Source organism: Poeciliopsis prolifica, unplaced genomic scaffold (genome assembly GCF_027474105.1).
Source record: "Poeciliopsis prolifica strain line A6 unplaced genomic scaffold, Auburn_PproV2 SCAFFOLD002, whole genome shotgun sequence".
NCBI classification, from domain to species: domain Eukaryota; kingdom Metazoa; phylum Chordata; class Actinopteri; order Cyprinodontiformes; family Poeciliidae; genus Poeciliopsis; species Poeciliopsis prolifica.
In genome coordinates, this window is record NW_026562377.1 from 8,977,973 (window position 1) to 9,000,607 (window position 22,635).

The 22,635-nt window shown below is 37.5% G+C and overlaps 2 protein-coding genes across 3 annotated transcripts; both read right to left on the reverse strand.

Annotated features, from left to right (window-relative positions):
• Positions 1 to 2,201: 2,201 nt before the first annotated feature.
• Positions 2,202 to 7,972, reverse strand: LOC129372200 (interferon regulatory factor 4-like). The gene is made up of 9 exons (XM_055049314.1): positions 7,934 to 7,972; positions 7,544 to 7,743; positions 6,818 to 7,004; positions 6,651 to 6,727; positions 6,204 to 6,342; positions 6,005 to 6,106; positions 5,009 to 5,371; positions 4,291 to 4,403; positions 2,202 to 3,403 (listed from the first exon to the last, which is right to left on the reverse strand). The coding sequence occupies exons 2-9, from the start codon at positions 7,739 to 7,741 to the stop codon at positions 3,242 to 3,244; spliced, it is 1,341 nt and encodes a 446-aa protein (XP_054905289.1). The 5' UTR covers positions 7,742 to 7,743; positions 7,934 to 7,972; the 3' UTR covers positions 2,202 to 3,241.
• Positions 7,973 to 10,389: 2,417 nt separating this feature from the next.
• Positions 10,390 to 20,524, reverse strand: LOC129372208 (dual specificity protein phosphatase 22-B-like). 2 transcript variants are annotated; one of them, XM_055049326.1, is made up of 8 exons: positions 20,290 to 20,524; positions 20,172 to 20,205; positions 18,122 to 18,232; positions 17,023 to 17,105; positions 14,966 to 15,015; positions 14,710 to 14,784; positions 13,394 to 13,565; positions 10,390 to 11,839 (listed from the first exon to the last, which is right to left on the reverse strand). In XM_055049326.1, exons 1-8 carry the CDS (start codon positions 20,308 to 20,310, stop codon positions 11,690 to 11,692), a joined length of 696 nt encoding a protein of 231 aa, XP_054905301.1. In that variant the 5' UTR covers positions 20,311 to 20,524; the 3' UTR covers positions 10,390 to 11,689. The 2 variants fall into 2 exon arrangements, with proteins under 2 accessions (XP_054905301.1, XP_054905310.1); XM_055049335.1 differs by lacking the exon at positions 18,122 to 18,232.
• Between the last annotated feature and the right edge of the window lie 2,111 nt (positions 20,525 to 22,635).

Genomic DNA, 22,635 nt, shown 5'->3' on the forward strand with positions numbered 1-22,635 from the left:
GTTGAAATCAAGCTAAATTTTACTTACATATTTTAGGAAATGCATTTCCTTAAGTGTTTTCTGTTACGTATCCAAAAAAGATTAACTGTTTGCACAACTGCGGATGGAAAATACTCTACATGCACAGTAACGCCTGCAGCTGTACGCCTTCACTCACAGTGCTTGAGATTTTCCTTTAAGTAAAATCAAAAAATTTAATTGATTATGTATATATTTTTTGATATATATAAAACTCTTTAATATAAGCAAGAGAAAGAAGATGTATTTTATGTCAAAACATCTTGTACGTAGCCCACATCTGTGAGACTTTATAGGGCACATTTACGTCCTAAAGCTGTGTTATTGGTGAGTTGACTTTTTTTTTTTATTTGGCATCTTGGTGCTTTTTCTGTAAGCTAAATGTGACAATGTAGTGAAGCTAGCTAAAAATGAATAAGCAGAGTTTTAACTCGCCCATCGTTTTTAGAGGGGTCCAGTGAACCCCACCTGAGCTTTTTACCACGTGTGATTCTGGCATGATGTCCTGATTAACAGCTTTTTTGTGTGTGATTTCACAAACTGAAGAGTTGACGGGTTACTCTGACAGCTGAACATGACATCTACCGTGTGGGAGAGTTAAACCTTTAAATCTAGTCGAAACTTTGCCAATAGAGTTGAAGTTAGGCAAACATTGTTTCTTCATCTCCTCCTGTGGAAGTCTCAGACAACCACCTGAACCTGGGAATCTCCATCCTGCACCTGGATCACACAGGTAGACTTTGTCTGTCTTATTTATTAGATCATCTGTTTTTATGTGCCATGTGTATTACGCACATGTGGCCAGTACTTGTGTGGTTTTGTCTTGTGCTGGTTTTCTGCAACATGAACATGATGCATGTCAGAAATGTGGTTGTGCTCTTGTGGGTCAGCTGCAGTGAAAGTATTGTGCGTACCCTCAGATAGTGTCCTGCAGGCTCCCCTTCACCTGCAGATGAAAACTCCAACAGCACTGGAGACGAGGTAGCGTGCTTGCCAAGCCTGTAGGAGGCAGGGAACCTTTGTGGACTTTCTGATCCAGAGGCATGTTTTTCAGAAGTGCACGTATGATCTGGCACATGTGATCTATGCCTCTAGATGTCAAGATCTGCAGCAGCACAGCCAGAACACAGAGGTCCGCCATTGCTGTAATATTGTAGATATTTTTGGCTTGCATTTACACAGACCTACTTTGCATTGTGTTTAGAAAAAAAAGCTGTTTTCTTGAGCCTCGTTCAAACTTTTGTTTTTGAATGACAAATGCTCTATTGAAAATGCTACAGAATGTTTTCCAGTTATTGTCCTGACATTGTCATGTAAACACGGTCTTAGTTGTCACTTATACAAATATCCCAACAAAATGTATAGAGTGATTTTCACTATATTGTAGTTCATTTGGGATTAGAGGAGAGGAATACCTTGTCACAAGTTATGAGTGAAAGGATGCAGGTGGAAGCAGCACGGATGTGGTTGACAAAGGAAAAGAGTTTTATATGAATGCAACAAGGACTTAGTTTATTAACAATTACTAACAATTTGATTGAGACAGTGGAAATAGAAGGTTTAATTTTTTTTTCTTTTTCTCCACGTGTCCACAAATGTTTATGTGCAAATGGACATATTTGCACATAAACGTAAAGTGTGAGCATATTTTATAACCTATCAAGAAAAAGTTTGAGACTTTTACCTTGGTAGGTGATAAAATTTTGGTGAAAACAATTTAAGCTGTTTTCCTCCTCATGCTTTAGTACAACCAGTGGTTTCCAAAGTAACATGCTCTGACTTGTTTTCCGAACCTAACCTCCTCAACTGATGACAATTTCTTTCTCGCTGATCTTCTGAATTATTTTGCGGCTGACAGAAATGTTTTTGTGGTTTCTTTTCGATTGTTTTCCATAAAAGTGGAAACACTTCTGCCAGCAGAAGTCAGGAAGGCTTTCTCTCCGCTGCTTTACGCGGAAAGCGCGGCCAACCTCTTCCTCTCTCTCTCCGCCCTTCTTGATGTCATCGTACTGTTTGCGATAACCCGGAGTTTGATTAACCAGCGTCATCCTGCATGTGAACCACACTTCCTGTGCAAACCACGCACAGATAGTACTGACGTTATCCGGAGAACTCACACAATTATGAAGAGAGCATGGCCTTTCTCACAGTGTCTTGTTGTTTTTTTATTATTGTTCCTTTTTTATATATATACAAACACAAATTATTCTTGAAGACAAAAGACATTCAGATTAAAACCGGCTTTGTTCAGATGTGAAACATTTGCAGTACAAAATAAAAGTTAAGCTTATCTACATTCAGCTGAGTTTCTTATACAAACAGTAGTAATAGTGTCCACTAGCAAAAATATATATATATATGTAGCAAAAATTCCTATTTACAAGATGTTTGTTAAATAAAATAAAAAAAACTTTTAGCTTCTTATCCCAGATGATATTTAGTTGTACAGACATGATGTATGGTTTTTTTTCTTATGTAAATAAAATACAAAAATCAAGCCAATAAGCTTTCTCATAAAAAATTGCAACACTGACCTTTTGTAACCAGTAAAAACAACCTTCCAACTTGTTTAAGGCTTAAAAGTACACAATTAAAATCTTTTTGTCTTCTACGACAAAAATTGATCATCCTCAGTTTCACAATATAATTGCAAAGTGTGAGTTAGTTGCAGCTACTAACTAACAGAAATAAAAGTTTGGCCCAATGAGAAAGCAACACTTTTTTTCTCTCTCTAACTTAAGAATCAAACATTTGGTAACTCTTTGGTGGATTTTGCTGGAGATCTAAGCAGGCCAGACCTTCTTGCTTCCAGTTTTACGCTAAGCTAGTCAAATGCTGGTCACGTTCTGGATCTCAGGATGGATTTCATAGCTTTATGACCTTACAAAACAAAATGTATGTTTCACACTATTCTTTTAAGGCACAAAAGTCTTTTTTGTTTGTTAGTACAATCACCTCCGCTGTCAGTTTCAATTTCCTAAGACAAATAACGTGTAGTTAAAATAAAACCGCGCAGCAATTTTTGGTTTTATCACACCAACACATATTTACTCACATGATAATACACAGAATCGTAAACAGAGGCTAACTAAATATTCCGTTTATGTACACAGTTGACCATTTTTCTTTGTCCCTGAGATTTCACGGCCATGTTTTTTTTTTTTTTTTTAAATGCTTTGGTTGCTTCATGAAGTTTTTCACAGTCACTCAAACCGCTCACGGTTCACTCCTGCAGGCTGCTGCTGTGGTGATGCGTGATCGCTCTTGGATAGTCCTCGGTGGCATTTATATGCTCCGTAACTGTGGGATGCTCGTAGCCGCGGTAGTAGTGGCCACCAGTCTGCTGGGCGTAGAACAGGAACTGCCTGGCGAATAGCGGCTCCACCTGAAACACAGGGGAGAAAAACACATTAATGTGGCTCCATTTTACACTTGAAGTTATTATTCTTTTTTAATTGACTAGCACAACATCAATGTACCATTTTAAACTGGTAAAAGTCTGAGATGAGTTTGTTAATTTGTCAAAGTGCTAAGGCTAACAATGCTCAAGGAAGTTGCACTTTGTTGCCATTTACAACAATCTTGGTAATTCAATTTCATTCTTTCTTCTGAAAAAACACACACAGTCTCATTCCTATAAGCAAAGGTCACAGATACGACGTGGTTCCCTGTGCACTGTCACATATATTTCTGCATGTCTATGTTTCTATCAGTTACTCACATAAAAGTTGAATTTAAGGTGAGAAATTCTCTATTATTATATCCTATTATTTTTCTTATTTCTCTGTGACTAAGATTTATCTTGACTGGGTTGCTGTTGAACTTGCTTATAGAAAGAGCTATTGCAAGCAAGAAATGTTACAAATTACCGAAAAAGTAGATTAATAGATGAAGGATGGCTAGCCGTGCTAAAAATAGCCTTCCTTGTCATTTTGAGGTCTCTGACACCTTATGCTGCTGTAGAAATCAAAGATGTCTGCAGCCTAAAGTGTGGAACCAGACTGATGCTGATTCTTAGCAATTTATTCTGAATCTAAATTTAGATCTGAAACAAAGCGTGCATCTTGACAATGGAGAAGTTCCTGCAGACTTTCAAGTCCTATTTTTGAGTTTTGAAAACAAACTTAAAAGTTCAGCATTACTTTTTTGAAACTTTTTAAAATGTAACGCTGAAAATCAAACTATGATTTCATTTTGATTCCAGTGTCTTCTAACATATATTTACACAAAGAGCCCTTATAAGATTTCTTAAACATGGAGTCTAGCAGTCACCTGGACTGTGAGGGTTCGCCTTTGTCTCTGAGGATCTAAACATTCGTCTCCAAAGCTCAGCAGGACCTGGAAGCGACTTGGCGGCCGACCGTGGAGCCCGTAACTCTGGATCTCTGTGTGATAGGAAAGAGAAACAGCACAGGTTTCCATTATTATTAACAGTACTCAAAATGATTTCACCAGAATTTCTCTTGAAGTGGTATGACATTTTGGGGTAAAACGAATGGAAAGTCCTGGTCACACTAAGCATGCAAATACAATTAGTTGTCAGTCACAGCTGAGGCTGTCAGTGCATGTGGGTGGGGAAGATGTGGCTCTGTAAAAAGTCATGTGACTGACAGCTTATCGTGAAAAGTTATTTGAAGAAGGTCACCACAATTCTTCTTAGATACTACTGAGGGGCCTTTCCAGTAAATGAGCTGCAAGTTTGGTACTCATGTGATTTCACATTCAAAACTGTCCCTTTCATCTGGCTAATGTGGCCTTTTCTAATTAGTTTTGGTAATACAGCCTCTTTGTTCAATTTAAATAAGAAATGGTGTGAATTTCAATGCAGTTTTTTAACCCCTTGTGGGTAAAAACAACAAAAATAAATAAACTGATGCAAAAATGTAAAATTTTAAAAGTAACCTCATTAAAATCCATGTATTTTTTCAAAATCATCATGAAATAAATATGTATTTGTAATTGAGTTTGATCACACATTCTGAAGTCTCACCTGTAAGGTAGTCCTGTGTATGTAGAAGTTTACAAACAATGTCTCTCTCCAGCTTGTTGGGCTTGTTTCCGAACACTGAAGGGCCTCCCTGCCAGTACACTCTACTCTGACACATCCTGCGGGCGTAGAGTCCGTCTGCGCCCATCCACAGCAGGACCCCACTCTCCAGGCCGGACGGTGGACTCGGCGGGCACTCGTCCACCCTCCTTTGGGTGTCCACAGGCAGCGGCACCACATCGGGACCACCCGAGAGGTAGGGCTTCTCTGGTGGGCTCGGGGTGATGTGGCAGCCCTCCGGACTGGAGGTGGTCACCTCCCTTACCAGAGTGTCCCGTACATAAACCGACACGTGGAGGCGGAAGTCTGTTCGAGAAGAGAAAACCGACAGAGGGTCAACAAACCTGGCCTGTTTTCAACCTGTTATGCTTCAGTCACCTGTATAGTCAGACTCAAAACTGTAGTTGGATCAAAACAGTTTGAAATGTGTGTTGAAAACAATCAGGAACAGCATTGATTTAGGTAGAAGGTCACCTGAAATTGACAAAACTCTGCTTAACCATTATACATCTAAATATAGTCAAATTTATGTAGGTGCATCTCTAGCAACTGATTACTGGAATCATTTTTTTCTTTTAGGGTGTATACTAAGAACATGTTTACTTAATTGCTAAAAAAGTCTTTATTTTCACTTATTACACTGGGGCTGAAAAGATTGCTCACTTCTTGCTGAAATGTCATGTTTTTGGTTACATCTCTGATGATTGGTGGGAATGATCACATACAGATTATCTGTTTTCATTTTTGGTGCACCAAACAGGCAGGTGACAGGATTTCTGTGCATATAAATCTTCAATACGGCTGGGGAAAAAAAAAACTTATTTTGGCATATTTTAATCTGCACGAAGCATTTTGCCTCATTGCTTCCTGCTTCACAATGACCCTACAATGTCATGGCGTGAGAGGGAATATGGTGAAGTGAAAGCGTATCATGTGCACCTGAGAGCGCCTCTGCTGATCTGATGCTGGCGTCCAGCGGGAAAGGAGAGGGTTGACTGTCTGTGGGGCCGTAGGAGTAAATGGAAGCTCTGAGCTGGTATCCTGCGCAGAAAGAGGAACAGAGTCAAGCTCGGCATGCCAAAAAGTGGATGTAAAACGCATAGGTCTCATGCAGCTGTTATATATAGAAATGACGTACCGTTCTCCATGGATGGGGTCTGCCATGGCAGGCTGCGAGGGGGACAGGGGCACTGAGTGAAAGGCAGGTCTGGCAGGGACGGCTGCTCCGGGCAGTAATCCCTCCAACTGCAGTCCGGACTTGTCATGTACTGTGGTATCTACAAACACATACATCCAGCTTTGTTTATCAAGCATGGCTTTACAAGGTTACATTATTAAAATGTTTTGTGTTCAACGATCCATTTCGAACGTGTTTTTCAAAAGTTGCTTATGCATTTTTTTCCCCTCACTGTTATGTAAAGTACTGTCCCTTTACAAATGTTTGTTCAGCATCATTCAACACATCATAAAACTGTTGTTTCTCAGTTCATTCATGCACGAACAACATTCCATGGTTCATTCAGCAGCCTGTCTGCTGTTTCTCTAAGGCCCCGCCCCGCTCATTTTGTATGCATATGTAAATTACCTGAGTGGGTACGGAAGGATATGGATGATGCATCTGATAGCTCACTGGGCTCAGAGGACTGTCCTCCGGTCTGGGCCCTGCGTGCAACACAGAACAGATTTAACTTCACCTTTCCCAGTTAAACCCATGCAGCTGCTTGACGTATTGATGGCGTTAGAGCCACTGACTTTTCTTCGCTCCCTCCGGGATGATGCGGTACACTTTGTAAGGGTCAGAGATGTCCAGCTGGCTTCTCTCCACCAGCTCCTCGAAGTCGTTGCTCTTGTTGAGGGCGCAACGCAGGCGCGTCTTCCAGGTCGGAGGGTCCGGCTTGTCGATCCCCTCCCGAAACTTGCCCTTGAACAGCGCCCATGCCTGCAGACAATTCGCAGGGAGAAAATTACAAAAAAGAGCAATAGCCTACCTATATGAGCAGTGGGTCACATCTTACATGGCTGCAGCGCAGGAATGCGAGGATGAGTGCGCAATTAGACTCCAAAACTTTACATATGTATTTTGTAAATTAATGTGTTTTTTCTCTTACATTTACATTAAATTTTAAATAGTATTTTAAATGTTGTCCGCCGTTAAAATTTCAATGCATACAGTTGATGGCTTTTCTGTTTCGATTGGTGAATTTGACTTGTTAGAAATTATAACATATTATAGTGAATTAAATCAACTGAACCGAATTGAATTTGACTCATTTTTATAGTTCTGCTTGCTTGTCTCGGTCTATCCATACATGAAATAATACACAAATACTCCGCAGATCAACCGCGCATCAATATTTATACAGGCGACTAAAATACAACTTAATTCTAAATGAACGAACAACAAGTTTAAACTGAGACTGTCCTAAATATTTAGATAAGTTGCCAGTTTGGTTCTCATCCATGCCCTCTGTCTCTTACCTTGAAAAGCGCGGCATCCTCATCCCGGTTGTAGTCCTGCTTCCCGGCGTGTTTCCATGGTATCCTAAAGATGGTCTTCTCGTCGTTCTCCCACACCAGGCCGGGATACTTCCCGCAGTCCACCTGCTCGATGAGCCACTGGCGCAGCTTCCCGTTGCCGCTGCTCCCGGAGCCTCCGTAATCCACTTCAGAGTTCATCTCTGAGCAAAACACAAAAGCAAAACTCCGCTTGTAGGTCCTGCACCCTAATGTGATATAATGTGTAGGCTGCGAAAGCAGCGCGGAATCAAGAGTTGTAAAAGTGAGAAGATCGCTCAACGTGGACTCCCACGCAGACTACAGTTGTGCTCTTGTTTTACGCGCCCCGGGTGCGAGTCGAAGCTGCCTTACCTGCGAAACCCGAAACCCGTCAAGTTTTGAAATCTGTCAGTCTCAGAAAGCCCTCACCATTCCGGCGGGCCCGCTTAAATCCTCGCAGCGTGAAACGAGCCGCAAAAGGGGCGGAGTCAAGAGGAAGATGCTGATGAGGGGGAGGAGGAGGAGGAGGTGGAGGAGGAGGAAGAGGAGGAGGACGCACCTGCCGCTGCTGCGCCTCCTGCCGCTGCCGCGCCGAGCTCCCCTCCTGCGAAGCTTATCAGCGCGCTCACAGCGGCGGATCTCCAGTAAGACACCAGGGGAAACCCTGCCGGCGTCAGACAGAAGTGTCACACACCCGCACGGGTGGAAAGTCAGAGGACGGAGACGAAAACAATTCTTTGAAATGATAAAGCCTTACGAAAAAAAGCAGCTGCAAAGTGGTCCTGCAGGAGAAATGATGCGCAGAAAGAAAGAAATGTAGTTTGTTCCTGCTGGAAGATTAAATAAGAACAATCGATATAATTAGATTAGATGAGATTAAACACAGTTTTAGGAATTCGCCCGCTCTGGTGCAAGAGAGTAAAAAAGGCCGATAGAAAAACAACTATAGCCTATTCGAGAATGAAGAAAATGCTTGTGAAACTTGGAAAAGGTAAATACCGTTCAACCAGAAAAAAAAAAAACAAATATATATATATATATATATATATATATATATATATATATATATATATATATATATATATATATATATATATATATATATATATATATATATATATATATATATATATATATATATATATATATATATATATATATATATATATATATATATATATATATATATATATATATATATATTATATATATATATATATATATATATATATATATATATATATATATATATACATATATATATATATATATATATATATATATATATATATATATATATATATATATATATATATATATATATATATATATATATATATATATATACACCTTTATTCATGGATTTATTCTACCTTTATTTCATTTTCAATTTGGGGTTTTTATACGAAAACTGTTATAGAAAATTAAATTTATTGTCATTTTATACTTATTGTCTTGGTTTTTCCTCTACAAAATGCATGTCAAGTGGCCACCATTTTATAGCTGGACCATCTGGGAAAATGAACATTTGAGTAAGTCAGAGCTCAATGTACATGTATTTGAATAAGTTAGTTTCAAAGAACAAAAACAGACAGTGGGTGTATGTGTGTGTGTGTGGGTTCTTTGAGAATTTAAAGTTTCTCTAGTTTGCATGTGCAGCATCTCAACTCCTTTATAAATAATATTTTCAAGAATAGAGCGGATTTAACAGCTCCTGCAGAGGTAATGATGGCTCAATATAGCCATCATTGAGCCCTTACATAAGGAAGTAGAGACACAAAAATAAGTTGTAATAAACATTCAAACTCAGACTACTTATTTGTAACATTTTAAAACTAAAAAGTATAACACAATAGTCTTATAAACTACAGTAAATAGAACAAATATATTATTTTAATCTTGTCGAAACTTAAATTTCAACATCCAACAAATATTGAATTAGTCACAGTCCCCTGCTGAGTTAATTAGTTTAAGAAGTGGATATTTAAAATAAAAGATTTACAAAAACAAAATGTTTTCATGTTAAATGAGCAACATTTCATGATTTTTAATTCATCATAAAATACACCACTGATAAAAAAGTGGTGTATTTTATGATGTTAAAGTGAATTGTTTAAATACCAGTTCTGACTCAACTAGGAAATGTATTGGTCCAGTCATGGATCAATCAGCTGTTATGAATTTTATCATTAAGCTTAGAGAACGGCAAGTTGTGCGAAAAGAAATGAAACACTGAAAAATCAAAAATGTGCATTCAAAAATTTAGAGGAAGTCACTTTAGACCTTGGATGCATAATTTTTACTTAAAAATACATTTTTCTTGTACTTAAAACTGTCACTCGACACATAATCTGTGGAAAAAAATCAAACCCCCAGTCTTCTCCAAGTGCTAATTACAGATTTACACTGCTGAATCAGAAACAACCAATCACAGCCAGGAGGAGGGTCTTAGCACTGTCAATCATTCTTGTGTACACTGCTCACAGACTCCCCCTTGCTCTCTGCAACACTACAGCTTCTCGCCATCAGTTGAGCCCGTTCTGAGTGCTAAGGCTAGTTAGCCAATGACAGCAGAAAAACATTTCCTGGAACTGTGACATGTTTCTCCACCATTTGCACATTAATCAGTGTGAATACAAGGATGATTGACAGCACCATGACACTCCTCCTGGTTCGAATTGGTTGTTTTTGACCAGGTGTGTTGCATTTTTTCATGATTTAATCTCAGTATATAAATATTTGTTCTGTGAAGGATTCAGAAGTGTGTTGGAGAATATATAATGAACAATCATCATGTAAATCAAGAAAAGCAAAAGTCAGGTCGGGAATAATATTATGGAGAGTTTAATGCAGAGCAAGACTACAAAACAATATCCCAGGTTTTGAACATCTTGTGGACAGACTGGGCAAGGGATGGAAAAAATGGCTGGAGTTAATGGAAAGATGGAAAGAGTTATTTATGAGATAATTCTGAAAGAAAGTTGGTTGCAAAGCGCTTGAGATGGGCGACACGGCCCTGCGCAGACAGTCACAGCTACAATGGAATGTTTTACATCAAAGATGAATGAATTGCTAAAGTGGGCAAGTCAACGCCTTGAAAAAAAATAACAAATTCATTCAATTAAAAATATGATGTTCAGATGAGAATCTGATAGCCAATTTCTAAAGCACTATTGGCAATAGTCTCAGTTTCTTAATGTGGAAAATTGCTGAGACATAAAAGATCAGCAAAATGTGGTTCGACAAAGTCTTGAATCAGGAGGGATGGGTAATATTCCTGCATTTCCTATTTCTAAAAAATACATCAGTAATTAAGAACCATGCATAATTTTTCCTTTAACTTCACAACGATGGATTACCTTGTGTAAACCCATCACATAAAGTCCCAATAAAAACCTTTAAATTATTGTGTAACAAAACATGAAAAGGTTTAGGACAAAAATTCTTCAAAAAAAAAAAAAAAACAACATGTACATAAATAAAAAAGACTTTTTGGATACATCTCAGATACTAATCAGTAAAAAGCAAAATTAGTTAAATTTGTGAAAGTCAAAACAGGTCAAAATAAATGAACCTGTTTGAAATGAACTCATAACTCCCTGAGAGGGTGGGTGAAATTTGACATCAATTAAAATGTATTTACACAAAATACAACTGCTTGTCTTTTTATGCAGAGGCTACTGTTAGCTGGACATAAGGCAACACAAATAAATTCAAATAATATCAATTATAATACAAAAAAAACGCATGTTGTGGTATGTTTACTGGGAAACTGTTCTTTAGTTTCCACTCTCTGCATAGAAACTAATAGTCATATTTCAAGTTCAAGACACAGCATAACATAACTCACGGAGGGGGAGTGTCCGCTACTAACTGTGTGTTCACACTCAGGACTTTGTGTACATACTTCCTTGGGGTCCCGCTTGGCTGGCCTTGCATGTTGTTTTGACAGTTAGAGGCCAAGACATGACATGACAACAGAGATATGAAATCCCCCGGCCAATCTGCAAGCATGACATTCAACCAATTCATGATACCAAAGAACTACTGGATGAACGTTCCTGCTGGTGCGATTCCAACACTCCTCAGATTTTGCAGCCCCGGAGTGATGAGAGCAGAATATTTTTTTCAAGTGTGACTTGGTCCCAGAGCTGGGGGGATGTTGACAGAGCTGCTGCTGCCAACACTGTTATTAGACTTTTTATTGATGAGATTCTGAATTTCCTCATCGTCATTAAAGGAGCTCTTCCCGTACCTCTCCGTCCACCAGGCTCGATACTGAAAAGAGGGGAGAAAGAGCTTTATCGTTGTCTCTTATGAAAAAGGCACCCTGATTTGTCTGTATTTTTTGTTTCTAATCTTTTCAAGCAGACTTTTTGTGACTTTCTGAAGATCTTTCTTTTAGGTCTTGGAAAAAGATTCAGATCAATTATAAAACTGTATAACGTGGTTTTACAGCCGACCGAATCAAGTAGTTTTAGCTGCAGTAAAACAGCTGAATAACCCTAAATACAAATATTTAATCTGCAATTCTTTGCTTCCCAACCCCTCTTCATTACATCACAACCATTTTTGAGATGTAGATAGATAGAAACACACGTGTTTGGCTCCTCGCTTAACAAACACACTCAGAAAGCAAATGATTTCAGCGTCGTCATTGAAGAGTTTTATGATATTTAGAAAAAATGTAAACGTAGAATTTGATGCTAATAGCATATTTCAAGACGTCAGCTGAGGCAATATTTCCGTCATGTTACATCACAATTATCTTTATGCTTATTTTGGGGAACACATTGTGTTAAGTGTAGATTCTGGATCTGTTGTCTCTTTCCAAAATTAAGATGTAATGAACAACGTCCAGACAACGCTGATATTTCAGAAAATATTAGATGCCTAACTTTTGCATTGTACAGTTTTATACCATTCTTTAAATGGAGGACAGTGTGTGAAAATCTCCATAGGTTCCGTTTCTGTTTAAACACTCTCAAATCACCTTTTTTCCAAATTCTGCACTTTGTTCAAACTTTACAAAGTCATCTTCACCACCACTCATCTCTAAATGCATTGATCTTCAAGAGATTGATATTCAACAGGTGTATGTAAGAAAGTGAACTGTGAGTGTATTGGAGTCTGTAAATATTTGAGGAAATCCACTATTTCTTTGAATTCAAACCCCTAATTCTTATTTTTCTAAAAGTTTTATAATGATTTTACAAAGGAGAAAAAAATCCTATTAAGTCTAATGTGTTTGTAAAAACTACTTTATTACCCTGTCCACATTTTTGACAAGTTAACCTGCCAATCGTAAAAATGTTCAAACCAGAGTTCATTTTACTTTCCATCCTTGACTTTTCTACTGGCTGCCAACACTTATACTGGTTCATAAAAATACTGGAAGCTGTTTATTTTTTTTCTTTTGTTTGTTGAATGACTGTTAAAACAAACCAACAAATTACAAACATAAAATTTTATGCATTTTTCATAAATTTTTGCTGTGGGTCGGCTTCAAATATGAAACATGCAAAAAATAAAGGACATGGGGAAGGACTCAAGTAAGGAAAGAAAGAAGTAAGGGAGAGAGGAGAGAATGAAATAAGGAAAGAATTGAGCAAGAGAAAGAGGGAGGAACAATGGATAGTTGGATGAGGCATCAACTCATGAAATCCACATTTTATTTCTGTTCACCTTATTCTTTTCCATATTTATTAAAACTTAAAAACTACTGAAGCTTTTCCAGGCTGTGTAGGAACCCTATGGATAATTTCTGATCTCTCAGAGGTCCTTTTTAAAAATACACGTTCATATAGTCATATCTTCATACAAACGACTAACCTCTGCCAGTTCCATGTTTTCGAACTCCTCCAGCTGCCGCAGGAAGCCCAGGTTGGGGCCCGCACAGGGCCGGGCAGCCCGGACCGCCGCCAGGGACTCCACCCAGCCTCGTGCTGTCACTGTCATGAGGTAAGCCACCACCAAGGTTACGCTGCGGGACACTCCTGCCACACTGACAAGCACAGACCCTCACAGTTAGTAATCCTTCTCAAGTGCAGAATCTCTGCTTTAGAGTATAAAAGAAGTGAAACCCACTCCTGACGCTGTGGTTAAATGTCTGCTGTTTGATATGAGATGAGATGAAAGGTGAGGACATTTTCTATGAAAGTTTTCAACCTGAAAGCCTGATAGTCAGGATCTTTTTGGTGTGGCTGAAAATGAGACCTACGCTAATATTTGAAGATTTATCAGTAATTCTGAGGTAAATTCTTAGTAGGACAGGGAATTACAAACTTTTTCTGCTGCTTTCTGATACAGTCACCAGTAAGCTCTGAAATTTTTTTTTCTTTTGTGTTATAATCATTCAAAAGTCTCCAAGCTATACATAAGTCTTTCAAAGGTTTTACACCTCATCTTCCTTGTTACCTCAGCTGTTATTCGAACTGGTGGGACACGAGAAAGACAGAATCCAAAAGTACATTTAAAAATTAAATAAATAGTAAAATAAAAAAACAATGAAACACAGACCTGACACAAGACCTGCAGGTGCATCATGCTGCAGAATAAATCTCCAATAAGTCATCACTTCATGTATCCAATTTCTTTTCATTTTCTCATCTTTTTTTGTCTCATCAGAGCCACAAACATCAATGTATTTTATCAAGATTTTTATGTGACAAAGTTGTGTATATGTGGGTTTCAAAATTTTTACAAGCGTCAATATAAAAAGTGTGGCATGAATTTCTGTTTTCTTGGGTGTGTCACTACAAGACGTGCTGCTGATTGTTGTTTAAAATAAAATTAATTAAACACTGTAAGATCAGATGGAGAGGGTTTGTTGAAAAAGTCTTTGTAGGTCCAGAAATTTGACTATACCATTTTAACACATCTACAACTTCTCTTCAACCATTCCACTGTAGGTCTGGTTGTGTGGTTAATGTTGTCAACCTCCTTGAAGGTGAACCTCCACTTTAGTCCTAAATCTTTTCCAACCATTTTTTTTTTAATAAGGGTTGCAATGCACATACTACTACTTTCTTAAACGTCACAATTATGTATTATGTTGTGTCAGTCTAATAAATTACTCAAAATAAAAGATTTCTGGCTCCAAGCCACAAAAAGCCAATAAGAGATCAAGTCTAAGAACTGGTCCTCACCAGTGAATGAGGCAGCCCTCTCCTTTCAGCCGGCTCTCATGGATAAACATGATGCTCTCTCTGAAATACTGGATCCTGGAGAAAACATCACATCAAGCAGCTTATCATTAAACATAACATTCTAATTATAGAGAGGTATGTATCTAAAGTGGAATGTGTTAGGTACAGATCAAAGGTACATATTTCAGTAGAAAGAAAAGTTAAACAAATTGCAGCGCACATAAAATGCCAAAATCTGATCTTTTTTAGTACTCACAAGTTTTGCTTTGAGTGGTCAGAAGCAGATATACAGAGATAAGTCATCTCCTGCACAGAAGAGGGAACAGCTTAAATTAGAGATGTTAAAAGAAATTAGGTGCAGTATTTTGTGAATAGAAGTTCTCTTACACTTGCAAAACCAATAATATTAAATGTATTAATTGCTCTTTGTATTTCGAGGTCATTTAGATGCAAATGCGGTGGCTATTACACCCTTCCTGTTTTTCCGTTATACGTGCCCTGAAACCTTGCAGTCCTTACCCTGTGAGCGATGTAGATTGCGACATAACAAAGTGAGGGTGTGAGTTTGTGCGTGCGTGTGTGTGCGTTTACTCTTCGTTGCACCTGGCAGCTGATGGTACATTAACTGGACAGAAACCACCTCATCGTGCTATGACTGCACTCGTGCAAAAACCCCTGAGTCCTCAGGGACAGCGCAAACTCTGGAAGTGCTCCAGACACTTTTTGTAAGCATTGGTAAAAATATGTCCACAGTCTCTGCAACCTTTATTTAAATTCTGACCCTCTGGGTCTGGAAGAAGTCGCTGAAAGGACCTCATGTCTTTGCACAAGTCCATCTCTATTATTTAATACAATGAAACCGCGACTGTGAGACTTTATTCCTATGCATGCTCATAGCTAAACTCTATTCTTGTAAAGAAAAGTGTATTTGTAACAGATTTGATCAAATAGAAATAACTGCATCGCTCTATTCTGCAATATTCTAATCACAACTGCATCTTTTCAATGTAAATGTTACGTCTGACCACAGAGACTTGGTGGTTGCAAATTTCACCATCTTCTCTCAGGAACCTTCACGTCGTCTTCCAAGAAATCAATCAGTCAGCAGTTTGACTGTTGAGTATGCAAATAAACTGCCCCAGCTGGCCACTCTGTCTAAACTCGACCTGAGTCATCTTTAGGTACAGAATAAAAAAAAAAGAAAAGAAAAAAGCAGTGTCATGCATTTTTTGACAGAAAAATTCTCATAATTCTCTTTTGTTCATTTCTACTAGAAATGAACAAAAGTGTGTGAAGTATCTGTGGGCCAAAACATTTGAAAAATTTTAGTGGTTGACCAGTTTAGGTAGTGATACTGTGTAATACAAGTTGCTGTTTCTCTTCCATGTTCAATGAAACATTCTGGCATGGATGGGAGAAAGTGTACAGAAAACATGATCGCTTTCAGCAAGGAAAAGATGAAAGTTGTGAAAGCGGACACTGGGGCTATCAGACAAGTTTTCAAATATGAGTCCAATCGATTGTTTTCAAACACATTTCTTTTTCTGTCCACCTTGTTTCTCATGTTCTATCCAATATGATAAAAACACAAAGAAAGAAATAAAAACATTCCTCCACTTATTGGCACATTTAAATGTCGCAGTGAAAACTTAAAAAAATAAAAGTTGCTCCTGTTTGTCCAGTTCTTCTTTCAAAGGTTTTTAGTCCTCAATGTGCAGAACTAAAAGCTTCTTGTGAAGAAAATATAGCATCAAACTGCAGCTGCATCAGCTGACACAGATTTTCACACATGAACTGAAATTCCAAAGAATACTGAAGCCTCAGTAAACGCTGTGTTTTCTAAAACCTGGTGGATTCCACGTCTTATGACTGTCACACAATTGAAAATATGAACATCTGTCTATTTCAGCTGCCTTTGATAACGATTTCATTGAATGCTCTTATCTCACTAGTGATCTTAGATAATGAAAAAATGTTTCAGGAAGTGATTCTTCAATAGGTTGACAACATAAAATGGATCAACTGAAAGGGTGATAAGATATATCATACACTTATAAACTATTTTAAGTCAATTCCTTACATACCTTTGTCACACAAAAGTACTCACACACAGCTGTAGGGAGATATTTAACTCTGAAGAGACATAACAGCTCCACAGAGATTTCATACTTTCACAATGAGTACTGATCAGTTGGGACACTGACGGGTAAGTGACTGGGTTCAAAGGACACTAAGTACTCTATAGTTGGATGAAGGTTCAGGTCATTCGGTCACAAAAGCTCATGTAAAACATCCAATTTGAAGCTGCCTCACCTCCAGGACAGGTGCAGCTGTGTCATGGATTGAGAGGATGTGGGTGATGTTGTGCTTTGCCAGCAGCTCCCGGTCCTGTGCATCTGTGAATCACAGAAAATCGAGAATTTTAAAATTATTTCTGCATCCAATGACAAATGTCAGCATGAAAGCTGCAACCTAAATAAAGCATTTTCTGCCCAACAACACCCCCCCTCCCTTAATGTCTTCCAAGCAAATATGGCCCTATGGTTTAAAAGTTTTGCTCTTCTTTTGAACTGAAAGAAAAACCGGAAAACCAGTGTTTCTAAAACAGTCCAACAGCTTGGCCGAAAAGCAAGAAACAGTAATTGTTTTAATCAAATTTTGTTCTTTAAAAGGAAGCCAAATGTTTTCTACGATGGACAGATGTGCTGTAAGCATTTTTTTCTCATGCTTTGCAAATGTGCAGGATGCTGCTGATGCCACCCCAAAAAGGCCTAGAGAAGCCTTCACAAAGCCTTGCTACAATGCCAGTAGCATTAAGCGACCTTAAAATGTAGATTATGTTGCAAAAATATGTAATAAACGGTAAAACAATACAAGCATTTTTAATTATCAAAGTATTTCCAAGAGAAGTGCAATCCTGAGTCACTACCTGTATGTTCCTAGGATATACTTTACGCAACATAAATCATAAATTGAAGGAAAGCTAGTAATTTCCCTAAGACTCAAAGAGCAAAATACAACTTTTAATTTTCTTTTTTTTTTTTTTTTTGGCCAAAATCCAACATTTAAGACCAACATTTATTAAAACTATGCATACTAATTAAAACTATGCATTTTAATTATCCAAAGATATAAGATGTGATTCATCAGTGTGAACACATGCAGTTTTTATTGCTTTTATCAAGACTCATATTGGTAATGTCTCCTCTAGTTTGATAACTAGTAATGCATGTTTGACTGGGAATGAGTTTTTTTTTAAATTAAGACTAGCTGGCACAATGTTGTGCATAAGACAGAAAGTCACATATTTAACATATTAATATCTTTTAAGACAATGTTCATGTTTATTTTGAAGGGTAGAGTTAGAAATCAGTTCATTTCTTTAGATTTAGATGTAGATAAGTTAACTTACCATTAGCTAGGCACCTGATGTGCGGCAACTTCACATAGAAGCTGCAGTTGTTGACAGCAGGTGTAATCTGCACACCAATCCATTCTCTGATTAATTTGAAGCCAATAGGAACTGCAAGAAATATTGCATTGCCTTAAAATTTCAACCATACTCACCAAATTCCTAATTAGCAAATGATAAAGGACTAAAAGGACTCAAAGCAAAAGGCTATGATTGCTTGCTTTGCTCAGTAGAGCAAAGTATGAGTAGCCTTTCACATCTCTATTTTTATCTGTAGCCCATCAAAGCATATATTTGTCCAATGGACAGTGCACAAAGAAATGTAAAATCTGTTTAGAAGGTCAAAGATAGTTTAAAATTGTGAATTTAGGCAACAGGCCTTCACAAATAAAGGAGAATAGAAGTGTTTCTAATTATTATTTCAGTTATTGAGTTGATTTATTGAACATAAAATCATTTCTGCAATATTTTGATTTACTGAATATGACTGTAAACTGTTGAGATTAGTTGCATACTTTGATAACTTTATTATTTGGGAAAATGACTGAACTTGACCCCCTATAGAATTCTAAATCATATTAGGCACTGACAATTTAAACACTGTCTATGTGTAGAAGTAGATTCAACACATGGTTTTGTGGTATTAAGATATTAGTTCTCAAATCCCAAATTCAGAACAGGCCAATTTTACAGACATGCTGTGAAATATAGAAAGTTATAAATGGATTTGATTTATTTGATGCAACTTTCATTTTTTCTGCTTACTCAGACAAAGTATATAAATGAGAGATCCAGTTTGAAAGTGACTACTGGCTTCTGGCCTCATGGTAGACTGCAACTTTCACAACATCTAAATTTATTGACAGTCTAATTTTGCAGTTTGTTTGTGTAGGATGTCCAAGTTTATGTAGCATTGAACTGGTTTTTAGAGGTTGGCTTGCCCTTGGATTTCACTGCTTAACCAGGTCTTAGTCTTAGACACTTGCTTAGAGTTCAGCTACTATGGAAATCCACCAATTACTGGCCCAGTAAATGTGGTTTTTTGGGGAATTCCCAATTTCTGAGCCTTTAGTGCAGCATGTAGACATCTGGAAAAGTATAGCAGATATCCAAATCAAGACTCCATTTTTTTCTACGAACTTCATCAAGTGAATTTATCTAGATAAATACTATTGTTAAACCTGAATACATTACATTTGAAATTCAGTTTTAGCTGACTAAACTTGAATCTCATCTGAATGTGTTTAAAATAACTTAAATCATAAATGGAAATCTCAAAGGTTTAGTTGTAAAACTCATCAAGTACATCTATATATATATATATTTAAAAATGGACCTTAAAAAGTTTACTTTTGGTTAATTCAATCTAAGACAAAAAATGTGATGTACACAGTTAGGTGTATAAGTAGCATGAGAGGCAGCCTTAGAAGATTAGACCTTATTATTTCCTTTGTCGTACACAAATGTCTTTAAATAGGCAAGGTGACAAGCATAAAAGAAAGAAAAACATAAAAGGTGTTGCTAAGATGAAAGGTATTATGTTTTTCATTTGACAGGATTTTTCAGAACAGGTCACGTTTACAAAAAAAAGTCTTCCACATATTTATGCTATTGCCTACGTGTTTATGGTTCAGTGTGTGAATTACACTTAAAAAGAGCAACCTCATGCTTTGGTTTGCTGTTTTGTGGAAACATTTGGAATGCATCTCATATCAGGGACACCCCCACAGCACGGGGCATCCCCTCCCACGCCAACGCTCATCAACTTCACAACATACGATTTATGTTCCCCTGCAGCTGCACACCTCAAACACATAGGAAAAACTTCAGTGAAGATAAAAACAGTACTGTAAAAGTTATTTTTTTCTTGTCAAAATGTAGTACTCCAGCCGTTCAGCTTCACACTGTGACCTCTCTACTCTATAGAAACCAAGCTCAGTGTAGCAGTTCACCACATGCTCTTCCCTATGAGGAACTGAAACGTGTTCTACTACGCTGTCCTGAAAATGATTAAAAAAGGAATCATTTCTTCACTGACATGAAGGCTTACCTTTAATGTTACCAAGGTACAGATCTGGTAGGATCTAAAAAGAGCAAGGGAACAGAGCTGAAAGGACAATGCAAAAAGAGATTTTGGAGATTTAAATCGATTCTCTTTGATACTTTACCTTACTTATTCCATTACCCATCTTTGACAGAATGTCTTACGCAAGTAAGTTCAAATCTAAGACAATATGGTCCTTATCTTCCAATTCAGGCTTCGGGAACAAAATCCTGATGCTCTACAGCAGCATTGCTCTCAACTGACAAGCTCCGTCTCACCGTCCTCCAACCATCCTTGATAACTTCTTTGGGGTCAACCAAAATATCACAAAACCTTTGACACGTCCACAGCTCATGTCCCGAGAGATCTTTCACTAAGAACATGTTGATTAGAATTACGTAATGTCACCTTAGTAGTGAAGCACACTGCTTGGGTATTTATATTTAGACCAAGCCGGGTCACGGGATCATGCATAGACACATACCAGCCAGACAAAGATGGTCGAGTGCCAGGAGAAACAGGAGAACACACCCAGCGCGGGGTGACGTCTAGTTGTCACCATGTGCTGAGCTGTTCTGCCATACAAGGAGCACTTCTCAATCAGGATCAAAATACTTGCAGTAAATCACATTTTTATTGGTTTTGCTTGACTAAGAAAGTGTAATCCCCCATTTTCCAATAATTGTGACAGTATTTCATCTAATTATTTGTAAAAAAATACTTTCAAATCAATTATATTCTCTGTAAAGGTCCTTACAATCGGAGGTTGGAACAGTTCATCCAGTAGATGTGATGAACTAAGAGCCCTAACATATTTCATTTATTACAGAAAATTAAGTAAGATAATCAAAACACAGGCCTGATTACGGGCCAAGTTTTTTCTTGACATTAAGAATTACCCCTCTTATCTTTAATTTCTTGCTCTCTATTTCATTGAACAGACTTCAAGTTTTGCATTTCCAGTAAATCTGGCGACACCTTCACCTCATCGCTCATAGGCAACCAGGGTATTTTTAGCCCGGTTTGTGTTTTGTGTTCCTGTATGCGGTTCAGAACATGGCACTGCTCACACTCATTAACAAGCACAGGAGTGCGGAGGCGTTTACAAAAACCGGGGAGGTCTCAAACAGCTCATCAGGGCTGACAAGTCAGACATAAACAAACCGGCCTTTGTTGAGGTTTATATTAAAAAAAGTCTTTCATAAGTTTATTACAGGAAATACTTTTTTGCTTGATCATTTTCACTACCTACTTAAAATTCTATCGCTGTACCTTTTTCATTGACTTTTCTCCGTCTATCTAAAGGCCACTAGATTCTCAAAGTTTAAGAAACAATTTTAAAGACATAAATGTGTGTAATAATTTGCATTTGGAAATGCAACCTCTACATATCTTATGCTAGGTCTTTGTAAACTTTGGTACAAATATATATTCTAAAAAATATGTAATTAATTTAATGTAGACTTTAACAGACATTTATGTTTGTTTCTTATTTTTCCTTTCTTTTTTTTCCAGAGGAGATTTTCTTGAAATTATAACATTAACATCAAATATTGCTGGAAAATCTTATTTTACAAGCAGGTCCTAAAGGTGAATTTTCATCTGCCACACATTGTGGTTGGTACAGTCTGTCAAATACTGAATTAAATCTTCACATATTTAGAGTGTTTAACTCACAACCGATGGTTTAAAGCTACATAGGCCTTTAAAGGCGACATTGTGAGGTTAGCAAATCAAAGACACTATCTCTGCAGAAGATCAGTGTTACAATAGATCAGTTTTTCCATTTAAGCTTTGGAGGTTTATCTCAAACCGTGAGTTGTGTTTTGCAAAACTGTTGCAGAAGAAAGTATAATTTCCTTTCTTTTTTGAAGGGGTGAAATGGGAAAGTAATCCACGAATCAATGAAAAGAAATATTGCACTTTTTAAAGATTAACCTCAGGAGTTTCAAAGAAAACTAAAAAGGACTTATTTTGACTGCTGCTGCATGATGGACAGAGAAAGTGTGATTTTGGTTGTTGTCCTGTCTTCTCAGCTTCTGCTCAATCATGGCAGATGGCTGCTCATGCTGAGCCTGGATCTGTTGGGGTTTTCCCTATTAAAAGGAAGTAGTTCCTTCCAACTAAGCAATCTTTTTATAAACAGTTCTTTTTTTTTTTTTTTTTTTTTGTACCATTGCTAGGTTAACTTTTCAAGGTAGTTTCATTCAACACAGAAGTTTTATTGTGGTTTGAAATAAAACAGAGGTTTCATTTTCTTGCTATTAATCTTCAACTCTCACAGATTCTCAATCAGACTTAAGTTTTGGCCCAATACCGCTGGACCACTCAAAACCATGAAATATACCAATAAAGTATGTATTGGTAAAGATAAATTACTTCAAACTTGAATCTCCCAGGGATACGAATAATTTTGGTTGCAACTGTATACCTGGAAAGTGCCATAAAATTGTAAGTTTTCATAGGCAAC